This window comes from Lipophrys pholis, assembly GCF_963383615.2.
Source record: "Lipophrys pholis genome assembly, chromosome: 9".
Taxonomy (NCBI): domain Eukaryota; kingdom Metazoa; phylum Chordata; class Actinopteri; order Blenniiformes; family Blenniidae; genus Lipophrys; species Lipophrys pholis.
This window is the reverse complement of record NC_137639.1, coordinates 26,088,768-26,109,937: the sequence shown is the minus strand read 5'-3', so window position 1 is coordinate 26,109,937 and position 21,170 is coordinate 26,088,768. Positions and strand designations below refer to the sequence as shown.

General features: G+C 41.5%; 2 protein-coding genes across 3 annotated transcripts in view; one reads left to right on the top strand and one right to left on the bottom strand.

The window, feature by feature from the left end:
- The first annotated feature begins 517 nt into the window (after positions 1-517).
- LOC308114977 (retinoic acid receptor RXR-beta-A-like) lies at positions 518-8,625 on the top strand. Of its 2 annotated transcripts, XM_080472256.1 has the most exons (12): positions 519-848; positions 1,926-2,120; positions 2,875-3,028; positions 3,183-3,362; positions 4,306-4,359; positions 5,569-5,729; positions 5,830-5,959; positions 7,140-7,266; positions 7,351-7,392; positions 7,475-7,566; positions 7,645-7,750; positions 7,851-8,625. In XM_080472256.1, exons 2-12 carry the CDS (start codon positions 1,980-1,982, stop codon positions 7,996-7,998), a joined length of 1,335 nt encoding a protein of 444 aa, XP_080328382.1. In that variant the 5' UTR covers positions 519-848; positions 1,926-1,979; the 3' UTR covers positions 7,999-8,625. The 2 variants fall into 2 exon arrangements, with proteins under 2 accessions (XP_080328383.1, XP_080328382.1); XM_080472257.1 differs by lacking the exon at positions 4,306-4,359 and having other exon boundaries at positions 518-848.
- Positions 8,626-9,657: 1,032 nt separating this feature from the next.
- The window catches only part of fhod3b (formin homology 2 domain containing 3b), a 91,655-nt gene continuing 80,142 nt past the window's right edge, over positions 9,658-21,170 (bottom strand). The window contains exons 19-27 of the mRNA XM_080471271.1: positions 20,880-21,038; positions 19,992-20,174; positions 18,497-18,616; positions 17,557-17,718; positions 17,275-17,465; positions 15,603-15,795; positions 13,985-14,171; positions 12,518-12,679; positions 9,658-12,150 (exon numbers count right to left, since the gene is read on the bottom strand). Coding sequence (XP_080327397.1) covers positions 12,071-12,150; positions 12,518-12,679; positions 13,985-14,171; positions 15,603-15,795; positions 17,275-17,465; positions 17,557-17,718; positions 18,497-18,616; positions 19,992-20,174; positions 20,880-21,038 — 1,437 coding nt within the window. The 3' untranslated portion in view covers positions 9,658-12,070. The remainder of the gene's footprint in view (positions 12,151-12,517; positions 12,680-13,984; positions 14,172-15,602; positions 15,796-17,274; positions 17,466-17,556; positions 17,719-18,496; positions 18,617-19,991; positions 20,175-20,879; positions 21,039-21,170) is intronic.

The window sequence follows — 21,170 nt, the reverse complement described above, 5'->3', positions numbered from 1 at the left end:
ACAAATTTACAATTTATTGGTCATGTTATTTTCTTTTGCTCCTGTTCTATTAATTTACAGTTCACTTGCTGCTGTAATGAATTAAATGTCCCTATTGTGGGACAAACAAAGGAATATTTATGGATATATTATTATAAGATGCACATATTTTATTTATTCTCGTTCTTTTTAGACAGTACTTATGTTCATTTTTGACAGTTGTTTATTTGGCATGTCTGGCAATATGATGTATTTGGTGAGTTTATTGTAATGGTGTTGTGCTGACAATAACAATTTCTATCTATCTATCTATCTATCTATCTATCTATCTATCTATCTATCTATCTATCTATCTATCTATCTATCTATCTATCTATCTATCTATCTATATCTAAATCTATATCTATATATATCTATATAGATATATATAGATATATATATATATTAGATAGATAGATTACTTCAGGAACATGTCCGACATATCATATCAGTCTAAAAATAGCTTCACTTCGTGTCAACTGTTGTCGGAAGATTTAACCAGTTTAAAAGTAACACGAGCTGGGGGAAAGCAGAGTAAACTGTGCGCACAATTGAGTAAATATTAAAAGCAGAATGAGACTGAGTGTGATAAAGGAATGAAGGGAGTGCTGCGGGGTGTCATATGACTGTGTTATGGGTGGTCCCATGAGACATTTTGGCTCTGCTGGAGAGTGGCACGGAGCCAACATGGCCTGTAAACAACAACAGCAGCGTCAAACCGAAGGATGAACCGGCTCTGAGTGTCGGCCTTGCCGCTGTCCGCCGCCCGTTTAGGATCCGCACACGCACACGGACAACTGCTTATCGACAATGCTTCGACGGTGTGTCTGGTGAGTGAATCTGAGTTTTTTTTTTAAACGAGGCTGTTTGGACTATTTCGTCGGCTTCTTTGCGGGCTAACAGCGTGAACCTTGCGCGTCGGGCCGATGTTAGCCGCGGCCGGAGCTAACAGGCTAACGCTCGTAAGATAGAAAACACGTTTTTTTTTCTTTTTGTTTGGCGGAATAATATCCAGGTGATTTTTTTAATGACTGTGCAATCGCCAAACTTATATTTTTTCACTCTAAATTTGCTGTATTTATGCTGTATTAAATATGTACGACGCATTAGTAACAGCTAGCCTCATGCTAACTGAGGCTACCTCCGCTCCGTCGAGTTTTTATGGGTTTGCAGGCTAGCTTAGTTCCACACCGAGCCACTCGTTTCAAATCACACAAATCAACACATTCGATTTGAATGATTAAAAATGGTCATTCATATTGACATTCACGGTGCATTTCAATCATTTATTAAAGCGGTTGCATGCGGATTTTCTTTTATTTTTATGTAACGTTATTGCGTCTCGTTAGCGTGAAACGCGAAGGCTCACGAACACAAACCACACAATAATGTTCACATACCACTTACAAAATGTATTACCCAGCTAGACACAGTTTAATTATTAATGTGTTGTGTCTTTGGTGTAACGCATTTATTAAACCGGTGTGGTGTCTGTTGGTCTAAAGGCCATTTTTCTTCCTGCCGTAGTTGTTTAATACGTGGCCTATCTAACGTTAACTGCTACTTTTGTTAGTCTCGGTGTGTCGCAGCCAAAAGGCTCTAACAACGTTTCCTTTTAATTCTGCTCCAATTAAAATAAAGGCTTCATTTAAAGGCTTCCTTATCCAAGTCGACATATTTCCAATTTTTACTCAGAGTTGCAGAAAATTAATGATAAACGCCAAAGAACAAAATGATCCCTTCTTGCAGAGAGGCTGGTAATGTTTTGCAGCTTCGGTTAAAAAGTGACAAACGTCTGTTTTGTTTCACCTGCACCCCACAGTCAAACCTAGTTTAGACACAATGAATAAGATGTTTGCTCGATAATATGAAGCATTGTCTCTGACGTGTTGTTTTGTCCCTGTCAGATTGATATCCTTCAGACAGGACAAACGTTCTCCTCAACCGGCCGCTTACAAGCCATGTCCTCACAGCAACCCAACAGCTCAACCGCTAACAGCTCCGCCACCGTCTTGGGTTCTCCTTTCTCTGTCATCAGTCCCTCTCTGAACTCCTCCGTCGTCTCACCTTCTGTGGGATTTGGACCCATCAGCAACAGCCAGGTAGATAATGAGTCCAGATTCGAAAGGGAAAATCTGTAACGATCAGATGGCGTTTAATGGGGAAAAAAGGATGCACACATAAGATGGAAACGATCACAATCGGCCAAACAGTAGCTCCTTTTCATAGACAACATAGCAATTATGGGAACTAGAGTATCAAAGGAGGAAAGACATAGTTGCTATGCAAAGGGTCATAATGTGAGATGCACATTATGTATAATGATAAGACAAAACTAAACTTGTTTCTTGAGCGGCTTTCGGAAAGGGTTACTGATAAAATAAGGAATTTATCATATATGTAGCTTGTTAGTCTTGATGGCATCATAGTGTTGTGGGGTTTACTGATAATCTGTTTGGGATTCTTAACCTCTCCTTAAGAGCAAGCTTAGGTGGTTAATTGCTTGAATAATATGCGGAGACCGTTTTTATTCTTTACTGTCCACAAAACCAACAAATATAACGAAAAATGTTAAGTCTTTCTACAACTTAATGATATTATCCACATTTTAGACATGAGAATAATTATTTTATTAATTTTACTTTAAGCCTATGTGTTTTTTAAATTTTTCTTATTGTGCATTTAACAGTGTTATAAAACAAATAATCTACATTTGGATTGTTTCTGTGTTGCTAAAATGATCATTGTAAGTTGTGATTATCAGTAAGTGTAATCTGCTCAAAGAAAAGGTCACGGTTGAATAAACTACCTGAGTACACCTACATGACATTCTGCCGTGTTTTCGTGTTTGTTCAGATCTCTTCTTCAGCGCCCACATCAGCGATGCACTCAATCAGCAGCTCAGAAGATATTAAGCCTCCGTTTGGCCTGAGGCCCATGCCAGCTCACAGCCCGGGAATAATGCTGTCTCAGAAACGAATGTGTGTCATCTGTGGAGATCGCTCGTCTGGTGAGTGAACTGTCTACGAACGGGATTACCATTAGTGGTCAGCAGGAGACTAATTTGTGCCGTGCTAGTTTAAATCCTTTACTGTCAGATGCCTTTGTTTCCTTTTTTGTTTTTTTGTTCTAAATGTGGCTGCGTTTCTCTGTTTGATTTGCAGGTAAACATTACGGAGTGTACAGCTGTGAGGGTTGCAAAGGTTTCTTTAAACGTACCGTACGTAAAGACCTGAGCTACACCTGCAGGGATAACAAAGAGTGCCTGGTTGACAAACGCCAGCGTAATCGCTGCCAGTACTGCCGCTACCAGAAGTGCCTGGCCATGGGAATGAAGAGAGAAGGTATGCGAAGCACACTGACAACTTGTTCGGCATTTAAAGTTACTCTACCAGAAAACAATCTCGAAAACGTACTTCTTATAAAAGGTATCACTGCTGCACAGAGAATAAAAACAAGACCATCACCACTAAATCGATCACACCAAAGCCGATATGTTTGCAAACAAACTGGAATTTGTAGCCATCAAACTGTGTTAATGTTTCGCTGAGTGACGTGAGCTTCGAAAAACTGCGCACATGGGTTTCTGAGATATGAAAGATGGCGTTGTGACAGCTCACGGAGAAAATAACAACAAAATTTGAACGATTCAGCCCAGAAAAAAGCCAGACTTTCTCAAAGCAAAGAGTTTTCAAGCCACAGGAGTCGTCTTAAATGTGGTGAAACTGATCGTTGATCGTCTTTACAGTTGCAAGTTGAGATCGAGTGCACACAGTGCCTCGGGAATGTTTGGGAGTTTCGGTGGCCAGCCATGATGTCAACAAACCTGGGGCTTTCCCGCAAAATTTGAATGCTGGAATTACGTGTTTGTATGCGTGCCATGGCGAATTTCCCTCAGAAAGTTATTGACAACATATTAGAGATGGACATCAACAATTAAAACTGGCTCATACATTTAAAATGTTTCCTGCGTGGATTCTGGTAGAGTAACTTTAAAGCTTCATGTTTTGTTGTGAGTTATTTGACATGCAGTGACAGCGAGGTGACACACTTGGCTAAATTAATGTTTGTACAATGACTTAAACAATTAAAATAAGTTGTAAATAGTTATGAACTGAAGCCCAGTGAAGTGATTTTGAGGTTGTTTTTGACACAGGTGCCACTAGCCATTAGATGAGCTTAACGAAAGGGCAGAGACGAGTGTATTGGGGCTGGCTTCTAGAACGATCCTCTCTCCGCAGCTTCCCTTCATTTCTCCAATTCTACCTTCTTGTCATTTTTCAATAGCGATCAAACATGCAAAGTGGATAGAAGAAGATGGAAAAGATGAGAGATGGATGAGTATGTCATTGAAATACTTAAGATACTGTGATTTTAATGTCACTTTAAAAGCAGGCTTTTTGTAATATGATTGCATAGTGAAAGACATTGACTGTAAAAAAAACCTGAATAATGGCAGAATCATTATTTGTTTGTTACTGAGGCAGGAGTCCAGATCACAGACGGCTTTAATGCTTTAATAGAGAAATATAATCAAATGAAATATTTAAACCAGTACAAATTTGACTTGTATACAAATAACTAGATTAACATTATGAGAACAGTTTCTACAAATCTGTGACTTAATTCTCATTATATAAAATGTACAGCCACACTTAGCTCTTCAATCTGAAGTTGTAGATTATTCTTTAAATGTAACACACATCATGCTCCACTTTATCCTGCCAGTTACTTGATAAATTATGCTGATATGAGTGTTCGGTGCAGAATAAAAACAATTACGTCAAATTTGCTGAGGCTGAAGTTCTTGTCAACCTTCATATACTTTGACGAGAAAAAGTGGAAAACCTTCAGAAGTACCTTTTCTCCTGAAATAGGATCAGAACAGGTTTCTACAGATGAGCTTGAACTAACCACGTGTTGTTTGTGTGAACCTTTTTTGCTCTTGTTAAACATTTAAGAGACATTGTGGACTGTGAAACAATCCAGAACTATTTTGGCTTAGCGATTGCTGGAGGAGGAGTCTTGTGAATGACAGTGTTGTTCAATCTGAAGCCTTTACGCTCCGTAAAGATCTTGATTATTGACCAGCACCTTAACGAGCATCCAGAATGTTAAATCATTAATTATCTCTGACAGCAAAACTCTGCTTGTAATTGTAATTTGGAGAATGTTGATATTGTTTCTCACACACGCACACACACGCGCGCACACGCACACGTACACGTACACGCACACGCACCCACGCACGCACACACACACACACACACACACACACACACACACACACACACACACACACACACACACACACACACACACACACACACACACACACACACTTACTTTTAAAGGACTGACGTTTCATTGAAAATGGACAGTTTACTGAATTGAAAATGTCTCAGTTTGACGTTTTCACTCCCATCATAAACCCTGAAAATACATTTTGCATTTAATCAACTGAAACTTCTGGATTTCAGTTCTCTAGTCCTAAAAGTTGTTCTTTTTGTGTATGTGTGTGTGTGTGTTTTTTTTTTTTCCCTCTCGCAGCGGTTCAGGAGGAGCGCCAGAGGAACCGAGAGCGCGAGGGAGAGATGGAGTTCAGCATCGGAGTAAATGACGAGATGCCGGTGGAGAAGATTCTGGAGGCAGAGACGGCCGTGGACCAGAAGACTGAGCTTCACTCTGACGGAGGCTCTGCGGGGAATTCTGTGAGTGTCTGACCGCTGATTCTGCACTCTGTACATTATCAAAGCTGCTTTGAATGTCATCAGGAAGATTTGACGTGTTTATTTTTTGGTTCGATTTCAGCCCCATGACACCGTCACCAACATCTGTCAGACCGCAGACAAGCAGCTGTTTGCTTTGGTGGAGTGGGCCAAGAGGATCCCTCATTTCTCCGAGCTGCCGCTCGATGACCAGGTCATCCTCCTGCGTGCAGGTACAAACACGCGGCTGCACATCGTGGACCATCTTCACCATTGTTGCGCAAACCATCTGTGAGCTACAACAAAAAAATGTTTGGGTGTTGGGAAGTTAAGCAACGGGACGTCAACCATGATTGAAGCTTTGATTGTGAAGGCTTTTCCATACTTCATGCATTAGATGTTGGCGAACACGTGGTTCCATTCATACTACAGGGTTCACGTCGGTACGCGCTCCATGCATACACATTCGTCCACACATCTCCGTCAATAAGCACGCTGCACACGTGTGGATTTATAATCAAAATGGCGGTCAAGAAGATGTTTCCACTTCCGGCGACAAGTTTTTTGACGTTTCACTCCAGGAGATCTGAGCCATCTGCCGTCTTTATATTATTTTAAACTGGGATCGTATTGATGGGAATGCCGGTGGATCTCCTCAAACAAGCGTCCATTGTTGTCTGTTGCTCCGGCGCATGCACGGTCGGTGTTCAGGCGGCGCAGTTCCAAACATTGGGAAGCACGCGGTCGACCGCAGAGGCGTCCTCACGCAGGGTGGATGATGAGATTTATCTCACATGGACACGTGGAAAGTATGAACCAACCTCAAGTTGATTTACACAGTGAGCCTTCCATCAATTTATCCTCTTTTCTGTTTAACGTTTCCACAGTGTGGCGAGCAGAGAACCACAGACATCCCTGCCTCCCGACAATATTGATCATACTTATATTGTGTGAATAAAAAAAATCCAAATTTAACCAACGTGTTGAAAATCAGAGCAGAAAGGAAACCATATCCGTTTAAAAAAAAAAACAAGTCTTTATTCAACTTGATGGAAACTAGAAGAGTGGAGTGTTCGGAAAATGAAGAGAAATCAAATAAAACGACTTAATTGTGAATCCACTGGCAGGATTTTTGCTGAGTTTATTTTTTAAAACTATCTGCAGGATGATCTTAGAGAACATGTTCCAGCCACTGTTGTTGCTTCTGAGTTATTCTTTAATTAGTCTGAGTTATTGTTCATATTAATGTGTGGAAAAGAAACTTTGAGGACACGGTGAAAGAAAATCCTTTATCAAAATAAGACTGTGTTCCTGCTCGTTTCCACTTGAGTAAAAGAATATTAAAGTGCAGGTGACCAGTTGAAATGTTCTGTTTTCGCTGCCGCGTTAACCTGTTGTGTTTTTCTTTGTCAGGGTGGAATGAGCTCCTGATTGCATCGTTCTCCCATCGCTCCATCCCCTTAAAGGACGGCGTCCTCTTGGCCTCGGAGCTGCAGCGCGACAGCGCGCACAGCGCAGGAGTGGGAGCCATTTTTGACCGGTGCGTCCACACCGCCTTTAAACTCGACCCAACGTCACAGCAAATATCTGAATAAGTACTGATTTATGTCGTGTATACACACAGGGAGAGCGTGCAGAGTGCAGAAGTCGGCGCCATATTTGACAGGTATTTATCAACTTTGACTTTTTAACATTTAATTAGCCTCATTAGTTGTTGTCTCACAATAGCCTCTCCCCTCCTGATTCAGGGTTCTCACCGAGCTCGTCAATAAAATGAGAGATATGCAAATGGACAAAACAGAGCTGGGCTGCCTCCGAGCCATCGTCCTCTTCAACCCAGGTGCGTGACTAGAGTCACATCCAGGACACATTCGGATATTTGGATGCTTTTGCGTTCATTAATGATCTCTTCCTGCAGATGCTAAAGGATTGTCCAACACCAGCGAGGTGGAGCTGCTCAGAGAAAAGGTCTATGCATCATTGGAAGCCTACTGCAAACAGAAGTATCCAGAGCAGCAGGGAAGGTAAAGATCCAACGCTTCTTCTCGGGCCGCATCTCATCTGGTGCATCGTTCATGCAATCAATGGAAATGATCTTTTTTTTTTTCCCGCCTTCACTCGCAGGTTTGCAAAGCTCCTCCTTCGACTGCCGGCACTGAGATCCATTGGCTTGAAGTGTTTGGAGCATCTGTTCTTCTTCAAGCTGATCGGCGACACGCCTATTGACACTTTCCTCATGGAAATGCTTGAAGCGCCTCATCAGTTGTCTTAGATAGGAAAACACATACTGTGGTGTTAGATAGCTGGAGTCTGGGAAGCGGGCGTGGGACTGGAGTGGCACTTTAAGTTCTTTGAAGATTTGTCAGTTTGTCTCACTGCTGTCTGCGTTGCACTTCTTCTAGTGCAGCACAGATTTGCTCTTTAGACCAAACCCAAGGCTTGGCATGATCTACAAGCTGGTGCTATATGTTGAAATAACGTCACGAGTAACTATGGTAAAAGAAACTATTTTTTTGGAAACGTAAACATTTACATACTTCACTTGCAGGAGCTAAAATTTGGATATATGTTTTTATATCGACTTTTTAGACGCCTCAAGCCTGCTTTATAATTATTATTTTTTTTTTTTTTGGTTTCCTTCTTCCTTTTAAAACAGGCAGGCAACCTGAATTATGGGCAAAGATATTTTGTAGAAATGTCAAATTCAAGCCAGATTAAAAAGTGCATTATTGTACCAAAACAAGTCAGTGAGCGCTGTGTCCAACTCCGAAGAAACATTTTAAGATCTCAAAGTGAAGTCAAGTCAGTCAATTGAGGGTCAGCTTTGTGCATCTACAGATAGCGTTGTTTACTTCTTTACCATTTAAAAAAAAAAAAAAAAAAAAAATCAAATCTCTTTGTGGTTGATGATTTGACTGCACTGCACACTTGCTACGTACTATTTCTAAAAAGCGACGTCTAACGAACGCCCGGCCGCTCGCAGGCCGGGCGCTCGTCTTTTTTGGTGCTATTTGAAGATAATTTGACATTACTGGTGCAGACGCACGCCAAAAAACCCAACAAAACCTAAGAATATATGCAAGACTAAAAGAATTCCTTTTGTTAAAAATCTTTGTTGAGAAATGTAGCAATATCAAGTGTAAACTGCGTAAGCCTGTCAAGTTCTTTCAGGGGTTTTACAAAGTAAATCATGTCCAGTGGAAAGGGAATACTCCATTTTGTAATTTATCTTTTAAGGTACTGTGTAAAAGTAATTGTTCAGGGAACATGTACATTGATAAATTTGAATTATAATCAGGAAATACAAATTATATAATTCTTAAGATGTGCCCTTGTTTTTAGTTTTTCAGCTAGTATAAAGCAGAACGTGTCTTGGGTTGCACTGGATTTGCTGAGACTGTTTCAGCTTGTTTTTTTTTTTTGTGCTGTTTTTTTGATGCTTGGTTGTATTTCCTTTTTTTTTTTTTTTTTTTTTTTTAGATAGCTGTCTTGTTTCATCGTAATGTCTCTGCAGTTTGTATTAAAAAAAAAAAAAAAAAAAAAAAAAAAGCATACCATAATCACATTTAGATCCATAACACCTGTGGATGTATACAAATTTTGAAAACAAGACCAAAGGAGGTCTGTGTGATGTGGAAACACCCGATGAGCTCGACCTCTGTACGCTCTTGAACATTAAGTGACTTGAAGCATGGGTTGTGTGGACTAAAAATAAAGAGGCTTAAGTTTTTTCTTTTTGCTTGCTATTTCTCATCCAAGTGTTACATGTGATATTTCTTTTTATTTTTTTGTCCCTCCCCCCACCTCCCCCAAAAAGATGGTCTATTTCGGACACACCAGCACAATTAAAAGATTAAAGAAACTTAGCCAAAAGGTTGTTTTTATTAACATTTTTTTTTTAATTTCTTTTTTTTATTTTTTTATTGTTGTTACATAGGATTTGCAGTGGGCACAAAGAGAAGCCGTGGTTGTGTAGAGCACTTGTGTTCAAAGTGCCACATCGATGTTATGGCACAGGCAGCAATGTGTGACAGGCTGAAAGAAGAAACGCTCAAGTGCAGTGAGATTTAAAAGAACCCAAAAAAAGAAAAACACTGGTAGCTGGTAAATGTGAGTGCTGCTCAGAAAAACGCACAGAAACTCTACAGCACCTCTTACTTGTACCGAGGAGAAGTGATGCTTTAAAAAAAACAAAAAACTATTTTTTTTGTAAACCATGCATGGCTTGGTTTTATTAAATTATAATTATAATAACACTGCTTTTAGTCTAGATTACACTATGCAACATATTGACCAAAAACAAACATAAAAGACATGTACATTGTTTTACAGCACCCCACCCAATATTGCTTATTTTTTTTGTCTGTTTTGTACAATCTTTTGTTAACACAATGAGCTCCTCCTGCAGAGTGGCATGCTACACACGAGTCTAAGGTGCTGAATAGTTTCCAGTAATTTCTAAAGTAAAAACAAAACTTAGTGCTGGTGGGGTTTTTTAACGGAAGCGTCCACAAACACGTTTTTTTTTCTCAATTAACGACATGAATTGTGATTTTAATTGACTGATTTTCTCCTGCGACGCCACATAAATAGGTCGAATGCAACATGTTTTCCGTAAGTAGTATTAGTTAAAAACCCATCAGATCCTGAAATATCGTTAATTCAGAAAAGAAAACTGCACGTTTGTTGTGTGAATGCAAAATGCTTCCTTCTAGTTTTCATGCAGCGACGCTGCGATATGCCATTTTCTTCTCACTATCAATGGCTTATTTTTCCATCACAGTGAAATTTTGCGAGCCACATTAAAACCGGACATTCGTGCGTTACAAAGTAAGTCAAGGCCATTCCATGTTGAATCATAGCACAATGAGCTCCATAACAGTTTAATAATGGACCTATAGAAAGAAAAAAAAAAGCTTCACTACCATCCAGATCTGTTTCAAATGAGCAAGTTATGAATATAGGAATATTAATAACGACGTTATCCCCAAATGTTCTTGGTGTAGAAACCGACTGCTTGCCGGAGAAGCCAGCTGCGCTACAAAACATTTTGCTTGTTTTTTTTTTATTTTTTAAATTGAATAAAATTTTCACCTACATCACAACCGGAGTGGAATAATGCATGCCCATGTTATACAGTAAGGCAACAGGATCTAGCTAATGTGCGTACCCAGTCCCTACACTGTCATAAATACTTAAAAGCTATCTTCATAAACTATTTCACCCTAAACAGGACAAAAAAAACAAAAAAACTTGCCAAGACAACTTTTAAAAACACTGGTTAAAAATATGTCACAGCTCATGAATGATCTACACTTGCAGTTATCTCGTGTCTCGCGCCCGTAGTAATATCTTGAATATATGTCCCTGAAATTGTCTTAATAAATAACTGTCTCTGAAAGGCACTCTTAAATGTGCGGCTACTAAACGGAGGAAAAGAATTTGCTCGTCGTCTCGCCTGACACTAGTAGTACCGCCCGCCTTTCACTGAATCGTCCCGTTCTGGTGAACTGACGCACGTCCGATAGAATCTGCCGAGACTGTTATTAGACGTTAGAAACTGTGCTACTGCGTGCTTGCTGGTTAACCGTTGAGCGTGTGTTCTCAGATTCAGACGTCGAGTGGTTTCATCAGTGTCAAGGAGCTGGCGTTCCCTCCAAAAACCCAACGTTTACATCCAGTGCAAATGTTCCTTGTTTTGAGCACCTCGTCGAGCAAAAAAACAAAACAAAAAAAAAAAACAAAAACAAAATAATAAAAAAACTACAACAGTAGTATTTAACAGGACTCCCTCCTTCTCTCACATGTACTCAATAGATGAGTTCAGTTTGTGAGTGAAAAGCTACGTGGTCGTTCTCAGGAGTTGAGTGTATCGCACATGGGAGTCCTCTGGATTCAGTCAAAGGCCACTGAGATTGAAGCAAGCAGCACACTGCCAGCAGCCGGGACGCCCTCCGCCTCGACAGAATACACCGATTGTATGCAGAGTCACGCTCCCAGGATGATTGTGATAAAGCCTTAATGAGTGCAGATTGTTGACGCTTACCCTGCAAAAGCGAAGCTTTAGTGGTTTGAATGCAGCAATCTGTTTGTGCTCTCTCTGCCCGTCACTTCATGGAAAAGAAAAAGAAAAAAAAAAACTAACTAATCCTGTGCAGCATTTCCTCCACTGTCTTCCACTAACACTTGTAAACCAAACACATAAAGATGAGATCAACTCATCAAAGCCTAAGGGGGTGGGGGTTATTAGTGCCAAGCCGGGGTGGAGCGGGTGGGTTGCCAGGTTGGATGCTGGGGCAGTGAAAGGGCTTCCAGATGTCCGAGCATTTCCAGCAGAATCCGGCTCACACCTGCATCTCTGAGCTGGACAAGCCGAGAGCGTTCGCCTCCTCAGTCGTCAAGCCGCTCTTCAGTGTCCTCCTCACTGTGGAATCAGGGAGAAAACACACTCTTCACTCACGTACAGACGCTCAACTTCTTTACTTTTGACACAGGATAAGTTGACGCCTGCGATCTGCTTCTGCTCCAGTGCATTCACAATTAAAATAATCAGAATATGTGGTTTAGTGCGTGGCTCACAATAGTCAACTGTGTCTTAAAAATGTGGCCATACATACTAATATATTCAAATACGTTGTGCAAATATAGATATTTATTGTGAGTTTTAGATGAAAATATTCAATAATCTTTGACGGGGATAGAGAAAGAATGAAAGAATTAAGTAATTTCAATATAAATGATAATTTATCAGTGTACTTTATCCCATTTTCCTGCCCACTCGCCACACTCACGTGATTTTCGGTTGACTCTCGACCGCCTCCTCTCCCGAGGCTGCGTCCGCTGGCCGGGCCCCTGAGTGGCTGACCTCACGATCCTCTCCATGATCTCATCCGCCGTGTCGTCTGTGCCGTTCACCGGGTCGTCGCTGGCGGGGCACCACGGGGCCACGCGCCCTGAAACAGAACATCGCCGCGGGACCGGTTTGAGTAAATGCAGTTTTACAGCTGTGAGTTCATCTTAATGATCCCATACAGAGTCGTTATCAGAGGCGAGGAAACCGATGACGGGGTAACGTGACATTCGGGGTGGGTGGGTGGGGGTTGGGGGTGGGGTCACTCACGCTGTGCAGCGCTCTCAGTTTGCTCACATTACTTTTCTGTTTCCACCGATGAACCAATACATGTAAACACAAGGGATTATCAGGAGATTTCATATCTGGAATTATGCAATAAAAGCTCTGAACTTCCAGGATTATGTTGTGTTCTGGGCTCTGTGCCCAGTGGGATTATTGCAGAAGTTGGTTCACCGGCTGACGACTCGCTTATGTAACTCATAAAGGACGGGAACTCGTCTGGCACAACGGCTCGACACACGTCAAGAACGGTTTCACTGTGGACCTGTGGTAAAGTGTGTTGTCGGGCGAGACACTGGAACCCCAAGTCGCCTCCAGCAGAGCGTGAGCACTTTGAGTGGCAGTCGTCACTGTCGGGTGTGTGAACCAATGGGTCAATGTGACCGATCACATTTGGACTGCTGAGGCTGTAAACTGAGCTTTTTTATAAGTAAAATAAATTCATGTTTTCTGCTCAAGTTTAATAAAAGATGTCAGGCCAATAATATGCATGGACGTCCTTCCCTCCTCGACTGTGAGCTGATTTATCGGTTCATTTTTGTATTAAAATACATGAGAGCTCATCTGGGAGCAGAGTAACGATAGCTTCTCAGTCGTGTTCGGTGTTTGGCGGTACTTGTTTAAAGGAAATGCATGAAAAAGATAAAAATTAAATGTTGGTCTGAGTGCCCTGCCTGCCTCATACTTCTAGGTGTCTGTCTGCAGGCCTTTATTCACGATGTTGTAGTGTTCTGATGTATCCCCCTTTTAAATTCTGTCCTTCATGCTTCTTTCTTTACTATTCTACACACTTTTGCATTAAAAAAAGCCTTAGACGTGATCTACTCATACTTCCTGAAAATATGAAATTGAGGTGCCAAAAGGAAATGAAATAAAATAAAATAAAATAAAAACTAAAATAAAATAAGGTTGCGTATAGTCGTGCACCATGATCACGCCAGTCACTATTTTTCACTCTCTGTTGAGAGAGAACATAAAAGACGTCCATCCTCACGGTCAAATAGTACCAGTGACATTTTAGTGCATAAAGTACAGACTCTGTGGCCATGCAGGAATCTAAATCTCAGTATCTGGAACAGATCACGATCATCAAAGCTGCACGGGGAGTTGGCTCAGTCTAACTGACCTCTGGTGCTGCCGGCTCTGGTTCGTGTACGGAGGCCCGGCACGGCCGACGTCCCGCCCTCGCCGCTCTGCAGGCTGCTTTTCAGAACGGCCTTCATGTTCTCATGTTCCACGGCGTCTTCAGCGTCCTGGATCCCCTGAGGCGGGCTCTCTGCTGCATCTGATGGGGCGCCGCCAAACTTACCACTCTGCGGAGAGGGGTTTCACAATAACACGATTACAGTTTGGAAGATTTCATCAGACGAATATGAAGAAACTCAACTCCATGCGTGACCTGTTGTATAACTTATACGTGTCATACTGGTTAATAATCACTAGTGACACAGCACTTTCTGGCAAAGACGGTTAGTTCATTCTGAAAATCCGCAAACAAAGAAAAACTAAATCCTCGTCCTCCTGTGACTGTTACTCGCAACAATGAAGACATGCCCGCCTTGAGACTTTTGACCTCCATTGTTTTCTACCAGGAAACATCTCAAAGTGAGGCGGAGCAGACGCCTCAGTCTCCGCTTGTCATCGCCGCTCGGCTTCCTCATTCACGAGGAGTCGCACACAAACACACCGTCAGTCTCACTAATGACTCGTCACTCATCAGCCGGTGGAAACACAGCAGGTGTTTGTTAAGAAAAAAGGTCATGTGTTAGTCACGACACAAAACGTGCACTGGTTTGAAGTTACCTCGCTATCATCGTCATCCTCGCTCTAGGAGAACGAAATGAAGACGAGCAAAGTTCAGCTTTGATGTAAATAAACTTCAACAGGAATGATTTGACACTTTTTGAGGAAAGAAAACTAACATATTTTGCTTTTCTATTTCAATTTCTGAGGAGAAATGAAAAAGAAGGTGGAAGGAAAACCTTTCAGTAAAAACAGTCAGTTATTATTTCAGTTCTACTTTTAGACCTTTCAGAGTTGGAATTTGTTCACTTTTTAATTTCATTGTATCGTCACCTAATTGTATTCTAAGTGTAATGAGAAGGGATCAAAGTTAAAGAAAATATGTGGCAGTGAAAAAGCTGTACTTTTTATTACCTATGGATCCTAACGACTGTCAACTATAATACAAGGTTACTGACGTTTTACTCCAAACTCTTTGCTAGTTCATGCATCATTGGTCAAAAGCTTTTCAGCGCCCTGCAACATGAAGGAGACGCTGCGGAGGAGAAGAGGCCGATGTGACTGGATGTCTCTGCAGAAGAGCTGCTCAGGCGTGTCTCTTGTTTTTTTCTCCTTCGGGGACGTCCAGAGGTTTGAATTTTCACACAGTGATTGAATTAGGGTGCTTTTAAAGAGGGGGGGTGGGGGGGTGTCGGCTCTGAACGGCGGATCCTCCGGGGTCCCGGGGATTTTAATCACGCAGCGAAGTGTTTACTCTGGTCTTTTTTAGCCCGATGGAGCTGCAGGATGGTCCCACACTAAAAACAGTCCACTGATTGTTGTTACAGTAACCCACACATGTTGAATACCGAGGAGCTGTGCTGATGTCATTACAAACGCAAGCTGTGTCTGTCGGAAAAGGCTGTTTTAGGAACACTGAGGATTTAGATCACTCATATAATGTTCTACAAACGGAGACAAAAGGATTGAGAGATGAAGCGTGCATGTCGAAGGCTTCTCACATCTGTTATCATTTTTCCCCTGGTCTTGTTCCTCTCCCGGTGGTTGGCCCTCTTCTGTTTCTGCTGCAGCACGCGCTCTCGCGTTGTGCGGTACTCCAGGGCGAATTCACTCAGGATCTTGCTGAACCGATGTATGCTGACCTCACGCACGGCGTAGATCGGATGGCCCAGGAACAACAGGAAGGCGTGGAACCTGCGGAGGCACACACAAATACCACATTAATGCACAGACACTCTTTGGAAAAGTGGCGTAATCCACTGGAGGGGCTTTAATTAATTAGAATTTAATTAGTGAGTGTGTGTCTGAGGTGGAAACTAAAGAGGTACAAACATTTTGTCTTTTCCCCGTCACATGTTTAGGTTTTTTTAAGTTAAAATTCAGGCTGCCCGTTGACAAGACATAAATCAGGTCGTTCATCTCGTTACATCTTTGACAGTTTCTTGTTTTTACATCTAGGGAAACATTATTTAATGTTGTATTTACTTAGGATTGAAATATCTTTCTCATTGTGTGCCTTCCTGACATCAAGACATCATTGAACTTCATGTACATTGGATACTTGAAGCAGATAAGCAGTAAATGTTTTATGCCATGCCAATCACATGCCTACCTTGATGTCAAACTTTAGTTTTCAGCATTATTTGGTGGCACAATATACATTTTTTTTTTTTTAATATATATAATTTTTTAACATTTAATAATATATCACCACAAAGTGAACAAACACAGAACATCACAAAGCAAAAACAAAACAAAACAAAAGGATAATGCAAAACAAAGACAGAAAAAAAGAAAAGAAAAAGAAATCAATAATAACAATACAACAAAATGTCGACCCACAACTCAGAAACATTTGCATTTACCCTTGTGGCGAGTGCAGTATGTTGTGTTTGTGTTTTATAATTTCATCTTCAATAATTAATATCTTCCTTCATCTTCTTCATTAATCTTTTATTCTGGTTCATCTAAAAGCTCAATTCAAATCTTTTTTCCATTCCTCTTTAAAGTTTGATGCAAGGGGAGACCAATTTTATTGTACTTTTTTAAGAATCTAAAACACCTTTAAGGACGTAGGACAGCCTTTCTGAAGGCATCACTGACATGACCTTGTCACGCCACATCTCGAGATGTGGTGGCTCTTCCTCCAACCATCTTTGTAAGACAGGAGAGCGGGCGGCATAAAGTAAAATTCTCCAAATGTATTCATGTTTTTGTTGAATATTTGTTTGCAAACCTAAAACCAAGCGACAGGGATCAAAAGGAAGATATTTCAACAGATTCTTTGGCACAAGATATGTACTTAAGAAGGTTTTATTGTTATTTTTTCAGGTCAGAATTTGTACTTTATTCACTTTTGTGATTTTTCTTGAGTAAACAACTCTGCACTTTTACCATTTTCAACTAGAAGTATCTGTGTGTTGTGAATGTATGTCATATGAGTGGTTCAATCTACTGCAGTGGTTTTTAACGTGTTGGACGGGAGCCCTCCAGAGGCCGGTGAAGACATGCAGTAAGAAAGACAAAAAAAGCTTTTAGTGTCACAAGGATGACTTTTCCCAGAAATGATTTCTTTTAAGTTTTTTATACGAACTTAAGATAAAAATAAATAAGTAGAGATCAAGAATTCATTGTAAGTGAAATAAACTTTGTTCTCTCTCTCAGTGGACGTACCTGTTGATGATTCGTCGATGTACAATCTTAAGAATGATTATTCTCTCCGCACAGTCTTTGAGGAAGTCGGACATTTTCTGTTTCAACGCCGGTTTCATCTCGTGCTTCGCTATGACTTTTAGGTGATCCCATGATGCTTTGCACCGCCGCTCCATCTGGGCCAGATTGTCCTGCAGCTGGTCGAAGTCCACCTGCAGGACAAGAGCAACAGAGCGAGCTCAGCACCGCCTCTGCAGGACGGGACAAACTGGACGACGCCGGATGAGTTTTGACTGAACGGACCTTGGTGAGGCGGGTGATGGCGCCGATCTCCGAGTAGAGGTCAGTGCTGTCCGGGAACTTCTCCACCACGATGGAGCAGGCGTGGTGCAGCAGAGACTGCTTGTGAACCGTGTCCTTCACCTCCGGGACTTTTTCCAAATAGCTCAGCTCGAAGCCTTTCGCCTACAGGCACAGGAACACACTCAGAAGCTGGTGCGGAAACAAGCATCCGATTTTACACAAGGAGAGACGGAAAATTGCTGTGAATTTCCTTTTTGGCAAAGTCAGAAAAAAAAGGGGCTCAATGAAGTGAGATATTTACATTCATTAGACCGCGATTATCCGAAACCTCCATCTCTTCCAGGACCGGCCGATTATTAGGCTCGCCGCAGCAAAGTAAAAAAAATGCCCCAACGCACCATGAAAGACATAATCCTAACAGGATCTCCCTTGTTCTTTTGCCAGTTTTTTAAATGGCTTACTGCAAAATATAAAAGCTGCCATTATTTACGGGAACCACTTGTTTTGATGTTGATGACTTATGCTTCCTTTTTGCATGTTTATCCCAGAGGTTCACCCAGATGTACACACAGAGGCCATCGGCGGGCCACAGAAACACAGAAAAACACCCACGAATAGCACGACAAAGAAAAGAAAACTAAGACCCAGGTGTAAGTTCACTCAAAGGCAGCCAAACGAACACAATCGTTCCTAAATCATAAAACCTCCCTCCCCGTTTTCCTCTTGGCCAGGTTGAACTTTACTGTAGGACAGCGTCGGCCGCAGGAAGGCAGCACATTCTTTAACACACAGAGGCCACTGTTATCGTTGCCAAATTAATATGTTGTCAGGGGAGTTGGGTAAAAAGGAGCCCTGGAGGGAATGCAGTAGGTGAGTAAAAGACAGAAGGAGGGGAAAAAATTAAAAATAAAGAAGTGAAAAAGTCTTGAATGTTACTCACGTTGGAGCCGTTGAGGAAGTTGCCGATGGCCAACAATGTGGTCAAGATGTATCTGAGCGTCTTGTTTTTCTCTAACTGGTCCATTCCTTCCTTCAGGTCCTGCAGAGGCTCTGCGACTTCCTGAAAGACCGAAGCAATGCTGTCCTGAATGGGTTTGCCTCGACCAACTGACACAGATACAGGAGATATCATTGCCTGCGCAGACCACAGACTCATTATATGGTATGATGGTCGGAATATGTCCTTTTGTTATGTGTTTGCTTGTGAAGTTGATGAATTCTCATCTGAACAATTACAAGGTGTATTGCTTCTCATATGTTGGGAGTTTATTACATTTTGTATTGGATTTCTTTATTGATCGGAGGATTTTTTTTTTGGTGTTAAATTTGCATGTACTCCTTCCGCAGTCTAAAAACAGGTATATCCCATAACCCCGAATATCAATACGGGGTTAATTTACCCCAAATTGCCCCTTGGTGTGAATGTTCTAGTGTGTTTGGTTTCTCTGTCTCTGTGTTTGTCCTGTGATGGACTGGCCATCTGTCCAGAGTCTATCTGCTTTTTCCCATAGTCCCCCTGTACTGGACTGAGCGTTATAGAAAATGAATAGATTTATTATCATAAACACATTACGTCGTAAATTTACTTTTGCGTTATCTCTGAGGAAAGCGAATGTATGAGTGCTTCTTCAAAATCCCAAAGCAATCAATCCCATGCAAACCAATGACAGCATCTGTAAACATTTGTAAACAAGGTTTCAAGCCAAACTGCTATTTATCTTGGTGTGGAAACAAAAAGGACAAAGTGAGGTAGGGAAGGATACAGACCTTTGTAAAACAGCAGATATTAAGACTAGAAACAAGCTGTAATATGTAATCTTTAGTGAGCTTTATTAGGAGCAATATCACAGTAATGCTAATAATCAGTAAAAAGACTAACTTTGAGTGTGAAATTTCTTTGACATGCGAATGCTATTTCTTCATGTAATCCAGGGGCGCCTGAACATTTTAGTTCAGGCGCTCGGGTCTGAGTGTTGTGTCGTGTTTGTGACGCTTATGAATTGGTTAACAAATCAATGTTTCCTTTGAGATTTTTCCAATTTGCTTGGTGGTTTGGTCGGATTGGAGCTTCTTGTAGGACCGTTTAGTAGGCCGGCCTTATGTTAGACACCCCTGCTGTAATCAATTGTTTTGTCTTTTTCAATCAAAATCTTTTAGATTTGCGGAATTAGATTTGTGGAAAAAAAAACATGAATGCCATAAGTGTTATTCTATTGTCTATTCAGTGATAAATACTGTAAAATGTCCTACCGATGATTAAATTCACAGTTAAGATCCGACGATGTATAGTGTCGTTTCACATCCTGGAGAAACTAGGTGATCATATTGACCTGCTTCCAAGTTTAGTGGAATGTCGATGCACTGTGATGTAAACACTGTGCTTATGTAACCGGCGTGTCTGCCTGCGATTAGATGGGAACAGGAATGTGTCTGACCTTCTCAATAAGCTCGTAGTCCATCTTGAACGCCCACAGCTGCAGGCGAGCCGACAGCTCTGTGATGGAGGAGAGGGTGAGCAGGAACTGCTCGGCGCTGCCCAGGGGAATGTCAGGGTTGACCAACTGAGCCTCCTGGATCCTCTGCTTCTCCTCCTCAGTCGGGATCATGGTGAGGATTTTCTACGACAGGGAAGAGAGAGAGAGAGAGAGAGAGAAACAGGCTTAGAGGATTATTCATCAAACATATCAAATCTTTTCTCCCAACCAGGGAAACATTTTTTACATCGAATGTGCATGAGTAAATCACACATCAAGAGAATTGAGGCTGACATTCGGAGCTTGAAGTTGTTTCCAGTCTTCTTGTAAAATTTTTGTGACATCTGAACTTTCAACCTCACTTTTGTTGTCTGGCAGAAAAATACCTCAAAGGTGGGGAGGAACACTCCTCCATGCTGAGGACAACCTCAAGGAGAAGCTCTGAAAACTATAGATTGTATAACACCACAGGAATGCAACACTAAACATTATCTGCTCATGTGAAGTCCTTCAAATCGCGCGGTTTTTCAAAATAAGCTGAAAATAACCTGTAATCATCACTTGTGATTAATCACATGAAAACATCCCGACAGCTCGCCGTCCGGCCAGAAAAAACAGGCGATATGTCAACATGACGGGCAACCTCAGACATATCTTTCTGGTATGAGGAAATCCACTTGTGTATTTTGGTGTGTTCGGTATATATCACCCCCAGAAAACCGTGTTTATTTTGGACCCAAACAGCCTCAAAAATGGATTCGAAGGCTTAGAAGTTGATAGCACCTCCAATACAGACAGGACAGATTCAGATATATGCAATCATGGAGACCGAGTCCTGAGACGACTCACCTCAATGCCTTCCTTGTTGAGTGCATACTCGTCGAAGTTGAGAATAGCCGTCTTGATTGTGCGCGGAGGAGGTAAGACGGTCAGGCCGATGTTTATCGCGTTGCTGCGCTTTGAGTCCAGAACTATGATTTCCTGTCGTTTGCCATCAACAGCTGCTTTCTGTAGGATACAATCGGATTATTTAGGCGCTGAAGCATTTCCTCATCATTACAGGTGTCTAAGCCGGTGTCGAAGTGAATTAGTAAGTTAATAAACTAAAGTAAGTTGGGAAGTAACTCAGTCACTATGTAA